Below are 6,144 nucleotides of genomic sequence, written 5' to 3'. Positions count from 1 at the left end.
TGCAAATCTACACATGCTCGCTACTCATCAGATGCTTCGCCTGCAGACCTGCCGTGGTTGGCCAAGTTCTGCATATACTACAGTACTTTTTACTAACATTGCTAGATAGGACTTTGTCATATTTCTAGTTCACTTACAGATGGACAGGTGGTCCTATCAGCCACGAGCTGCATCTTCTCCTGTAGTCATCACATGCAGACATTGTAAAAACCGCTATGCACATTGATTGACGTGCTCAGCACGAATTAAAACGGATTCTATGGATTGTGCTTTTATATACATTAAATCGCCTCCCATTAGTCGTCTAGTCATCCAATTTCTTTTTCCTATCCAAGTACTCTCTCTATGCATTGTTGGCGCACGAGAAGCTGGACCGAGACGAGTCGTCGTGGATCGCCTTGCCGGACGCGTACAGACCAAGACCGCACTACACAATTAGCATGAGCTGATATAGAAGAGAAGAGAAATTAAAGACTTACCATCGCGCCACCAATGGCAAAGATGAGCATGTTAATGATAGTCAGAGCACACTTCCTCGGGCTCGACCACCACTGGCCGTAGTTCATGTGCAGCCAGTAGGCACCCGGCAGACCAAAACTGAACCAACTGGCAAACAGCGAACTGATGAGACTGACCAGGTTGCTGAAAGAGGGGATACCCTCGCCGATAATCCAGGCAATCACCCAGCAGGTCACGCCAATGCCAATCCAGGATCCCACCGAGACCCAGTCGTTCTTGTGCATGCGACCCGACTTGCGGAAGATGCGCACGTAGATGTACTTGAGACCAACATGTCCGTTGACCACACCGGCACCGATAATCTACACACCATTAGAACTAGTCCTCGTCGGACATAGAGAGGGGGACTCACCGTAGGAATGGCCATGCCGTAGGCCACCTTCTTCAAGACAGGACCAGCCGATCCCAGGGCCGGCGAGTCAACGCCGTTGCCCACATAGTAGTAGATGACGATGGCGGCGGTAACGTAGAGGGAGATTTCGAAGCCCTGCAGCAGACACAGCGCCTTGGGGAAGTCCTTAGGCTCCTCCATCTCGGCAATCAGACCGAAGAAGGCGACGTGCGCACAGTACGCGAACATAATCTGGGTCACACCACTGAACGCGGTGTACAGGTTGGTCTCGGTAGTGATGCTGATGTTCTGTCCACCCTTGTACTGCACACCGACACCAATCATGGTGATCATAACCGCGGAGAAGATACTCAGGAAGGCTGAATCCATTAGCGTCGCCCTGCACAACCAGGTAATGGAAACCTACAGGCAGTGGAGATGTAAGTCAAGTTCTTGATAGTGCGAGGCAGCGAGAGAACGAGACAGATGACGAATGCAACGATACTGAACACGATGGAGCAGGTACCGTGATCGGTGATGGTGTTCATCATAACAGTGAAGGTGACGATGTGGCTACCCATGATGAAGATGGAGAAGAGAATCTGGCCCAGTCCGAACAATTCCCGACCAAAGCTGCCCATGAGGATCTCTCCCGCATCGGCGAGGTTGTGGATGTAAGGGTGGCGTTCACGGAATTGACCAATGACATAACCAGTGTACAGGGCGAGGATACCGAGACCGATGATGAGGATGAGAGAGCTGCACCGGTTAGTCGCAGTGCGGAAGCATCAAGGCGCTGACTTACGGAACAAGACCCAGGGCCGTCATAGTAGCCGGAAGAGACAAGACACCGAGCGACACGGATTCAGCAATCATGACTATGCTGGTTAGTATCTCGCAATTTGTAAAGTAATCGTCCTGATCACATACACATTCCGCATTGCCTGGCGCCATTAGCTTATCGTCTATCATCAGACACGACAGAAGCACTTACCACCACTTCAAGGTCTTGTACTTGACCTCCGCATTAGCTTCATCACCAAAGGCGTCCACCTCAGGCGCATTATTGATAGCCTTGAGGTCCTCCACGTCCTCATCCTTCTCCCGCTGACTCTTGGGCTCAACCGCATCAGGCGGAGGGGCAACGCCGTCCAAACGCATCGTGACTGGGAATGAGAGAGCTGCCTGGTTGCAGATAGACGCACGTAGCAGCGCAGCAGTAGTAACAGCAACTAGAGTGCCGATGGACGCGAAGCTGAAACTAAAAAAATTCTCACGGTGGGTCGATGACGATCTGGTCCTCCGCTGGCTGAGCCTCTGCAGGATGAGCTGCCGGCCACACAAAGGTCGAGGTTGAACACGGAGGAAGACGAGAGGCCAGATGAGAGAAAGAAGGAAAGAAAGAAGGACCAGAAGAATGAAAGGTAAGTAGATACCCGTGTTGAGTCGCGGTTACTGCATTGGGGGGAGCGCGGGCGTGGCTTGTCCGTTGAGAAGACCGAGGGCCGTGCCCATCCGGTAGCTGCATCTGCATCTAGCTTTTTTTCTTTTCTTTTTTTTACCCCCTCTCTTACAATTTTGCTTATCGGCAGCATGCTTGGTTACTTACTTAGTAACATCGAAGAAGGCGAAGATCCTGGTGTTTCTGCCCCACAGACCAGCAGTTTCTTTTAGTCTTATTTTTAGTTGGGAGAGCCAATGAAGAAAACCAGAGGTTAAAATTAAGTAACAAAAAAGGCTCCCGCCCCGCCCAACCCTGCCGCGCCCCGACGATAGCCGCGTCTCCGCTGCACGCTGATTGGTGCGGCGACCCTGGCCCTGGTCGGCTCGGTGGGATTCCGATTGTCCTTCTAGAAAGCCTTGTTACATTGTATCCGAGTATATTGCCACTTATCTCTTTTCTGGTCCTTTCATGACTGCCACAAATGACTGATCATTAGCTCATCGTTTGCTCGGCAGCTAATCGCTCGCTTCTGATTGACGGAGCTCTGCTTACCTCGTTGCATCTCGGTTTGCAATGAAATTGATGGCCCCCGCGGCGATGCTCCACCCGCTGCAGGCCATCTGCCTTGCCACCCACTGCCTTCTCGGTTCTCCGGATATTGTTTGCGGGTTAGCGTCTGTTTCAACGGTGACGGAGAACCGAGTTATCCGAGTCGAGTGTGAATTATGAAGCGTATTGGTAGGCTGCATATCAGGTACCGGTCGGTGTCTTGGGGTCCAAGGTCACTACACTATGTCTTTCCTCGATGTCTTCCAGAAGAGCTTAAAGTTAAAAGTACTAGTAGATCCGAATAGCTTGGACCTAGTAGCTTCCAATTAGAGTCCAAATTTCAAACGTATCCTCGGCAGCGTTTCATTGGCAATATGCTTGTTTCTACCTGCATCGCAGCCAAGGCCGAAGCCGTTATATATATATAATGTTCTCCACAGATGCTAGTACTATCGAGCGACTCTGAGAACTCCGTGACATTAAATGTTCGCTCTCGCTAGGCTCTACCTACAATGGCTGTCACTTAGAATTTTCCCAGGTGAGATCTCACCGCGCAGTATACCCTCCATCAACCGGAACCACGGCTCCCGTCATCCAGCTGGCATCCTCGCTCGCCAGCACCACGGCCACCCGCGCAATGTCATCCGGTAATCCAGGCCCATTAAAGGGATGTCGTCGGATCAAGTCCGCCGCGGCGTGCATATACTCCGTTGTCTCCTCATAGATGGCTGTCCGGGTATCTACATCCCTTGTCAGTCAGTCACCGCCCACAATAGAGTCAACAGTCAACAATCTGCAAACACGATAAGAGACCTACATCCCGGACAAATAGCATTCGCATGAATGCGATCGCGCGCATAATCCAACGCCACCTGACGCGTGAGATTGCTGACAGCCCCCTTGGAGGCACAGTAAGATGCTATCACAGCTTAGCATGATCGTCACCAACCTTGTCGCATCTGGAACGGGTTGACCTACGATTCTCTGTCGCTGCCACGATCCCAAGAATGGATGACAGATTGATGATCCATCCCCGATCGCCCGAAGGATGCGGATCCTGCTTCAGCATCTGTGTGATGGCGTACTTGCTGCCCAGAAAGACCGAGCGCGTATTGATCCGCATGGTAGTGTCGTACAGTTCATTGGTGGTTTCGTGGATGCGAGCCGGGGTGCGAGATTCAAGAGAGACCCCTGCATTGTTGACCATACTGCGAATAGATTGTCAGTTGTTTCGGTTGCCGAGATAAGGGGACTTCTACAACGAACATACATATCCAACCGACCAAACTGTTGTGCAGTCTTCAGCACTGCATTTTCCATCTGGGATGCATCGCCCACATCCGTTTGGAGGAAGAAAGCCTGCCCGCCCTCTTGACTGATCGCATCGTGGGTAGTAATGTCTAGTTCGTTCGGCACCGGCGAGCGTGCAGTCGGAGTGATGTCCGCACAGGCAACCTTGGCTCCTTCCCGAGCATAACGCAGAGCGATGGCCCGTCCAATGCCCGAAGACGAGCCTGTGACGAGAGCAACCTTGTTGAGGAGACGCATGATGGCAGTGACAGACTCTAAGGACTATGGAGCTTCACCCGACAGAGAAGAGGGAAGGGATCAACCTCATATACTGACACTCATGAGCCCTCGTATCGAGGGACAGACATCGTCGACCGAGACGAGCTCGATGCATTCGTATTCCTGCAGCTGATGAGTGGTCAATGGCGAATTCTGCTGCATGATACTGAGGGGGTTTGACTTGTTGGTGGGAGTTGTGCGGGGTAGAGGCGGTCGATGCGACCAGACAAAGAGACTGAGGATGTCATCCCTTGCGGTCAGTCAAAGTCACACAACAGCTGCTCTCTCGGAGCATATCCGATTCCATGGCAGAACACCCAAGACAGTATACTGCATATAGTACCCCGCCTGCTGTCTTCTTCTAGTGTACACTCTCATGGCGTCCTAAAGCCTACAATCTGTACGTCTTGAGAATTATATACTCGAAGTAAGCTTATCAGAATACCGAGAGAAAGTATCGTGTTAACAGTATCACGGTTCGAGAGTCAGTCGTCCGGAAAGTCATCAGTGACCGTCGGTCACTGCTGTCTCACGTATGGGATTAGCACACTGCAACTTGTCATAGTGTTCCGTTGGAAGCATCGATTGCAATTTTGATGATCAAACACCATGCACTACCGGATATATATGGTCTATGTACTCAGTACCATTCCCCTACAGTCCACACCAGAAGTTGAGAGTGTGTTACTTAGAAAGGCCAAAGGAGAAAAAGAAAAGAAAATTAAGAAAAAAGAAAAAAAGTATACAAATGATAAAACTCCTCTCTCCACATAGCACAATAGCAATAGAGAATCAATATCCTATCCAGCAAGCTCCCTCGCAACTACACATGACAGGCACCCTTACCAACACCATCCCTACAATCCCCAGATAAACAGGACACAAAAAATAATTGCATAGCCACACTCCGACCCCATAGTATCCACTCTCCACGATTCATGTCAACTTCAAATTCCTAGAAACTTACAAAAAAGGGGGGGAAATAACAAATAGAAAAAAAGGAAAAAAAGGAAAAGCCCAGAGCCGGAAATATCCGCCAGGGATGAAGGTACCATTAGATTGGATGGGGGACGTGCAGGAATGCTCGGGTGCAACAAGTCTAGTAATTGAAAGGGAGAAAACAAAGCCACCCCCTCGATCAGAGGGGCGAGACAAGGAAATCGCATCGCAAGAATGCTAGATGCGAACTTTAAGTGATGGAAAAAGATTGAGAGCCTCATATCATTGATGTGTTGTTGATGACATGCCATTCCTAGGAATTCATGACTGAATGAATGGATGGTCGGTGGATATTCTCGCCAGAGGTATCCTTGGGGGCGTTATGAGGACTGTACTTTTGTAGTACGTATATCCTAATTGTCAATGTGCCTCTTAATGGACAAACAGGTTGAGAGCGTAGTACAACCAGGAATGTTCAGAAACTGTCGTGATAGATATTCGGGATATCCATCTTTGGTAGTAGTATTCGATCCAATGGGTTTTGTAGCCAGTGGCAATGGATTCAGGTCAGTGTATCGACGCATTGATGGCTGGCTTCACGCGCGGCTGTAGTCACAGCTACTGCCATAGCGGCGCTCCCGTCCTGAAGATAGCTTAGTGAGGGTTGACTACCAAGAAAAATTGAGATTAGGGTTAGCGGGAGGATGCAAGGCATTACATGTGCTAAGAGACTAATGCATCGAAAAAAGTTTCGAACCTAGAAACAGGGTTCATTTATTCTATCCACAGCAGT

At 50.0% G+C, this 6,144-nt stretch overlaps 3 protein-coding genes across 3 annotated transcripts; all 3 read right to left on the bottom strand.

Moving 5' to 3' along the window:
* Positions 1–7: 7 nt before the first annotated feature.
* An04g09430 (hypothetical protein) lies at positions 8–202 on the bottom strand (the record flags this gene model as incomplete). Its single annotated transcript, XM_059747769.1, has 2 exons — positions 8–68; positions 138–202. 2 exons carry the CDS (start codon positions 200–202, stop codon positions 8–10), a joined length of 126 nt encoding a protein of 41 aa, XP_059600706.1.
* Positions 203–343: 141 nt separating this feature from the next.
* Positions 344–2,011, bottom strand: An04g09420 (uncharacterized protein; the record flags this gene model as incomplete). Its single annotated transcript, XM_001402261.1, has 7 exons — positions 344–427; positions 480–821; positions 872–1,230; positions 1,278–1,609; positions 1,656–1,728; positions 1,781–1,794; positions 1,845–2,011. 7 exons carry the CDS (start codon positions 2,009–2,011, stop codon positions 344–346), a joined length of 1,371 nt encoding a protein of 456 aa, XP_001402298.1.
* A 1,378-nt stretch (positions 2,012–3,389) lies between these two features.
* Positions 3,390–4,391, bottom strand: An04g09410 (uncharacterized protein; the record flags this gene model as incomplete). The annotated part of the gene is made up of 4 exons (XM_001402260.1): positions 3,390–3,583; positions 3,661–3,762; positions 3,822–4,051; positions 4,114–4,391. The coding sequence occupies 4 exons, from the start codon at positions 4,389–4,391 to the stop codon at positions 3,390–3,392; spliced, it is 804 nt and encodes a 267-aa protein (XP_001402297.1).
* Positions 4,392–6,144: the final 1,753 nt, after the last annotated feature.

The sequence above is a fragment of the Aspergillus niger genome, assembly GCF_000002855.4.
Source record: "Aspergillus niger supercontig An04".
Taxonomy (NCBI): domain Eukaryota; kingdom Fungi; phylum Ascomycota; class Eurotiomycetes; order Eurotiales; family Aspergillaceae; genus Aspergillus; species Aspergillus niger.
The sequence above is the reverse complement of the archived record's forward strand: the minus strand, read 5'-3'. Positions and strand labels throughout refer to the sequence as shown.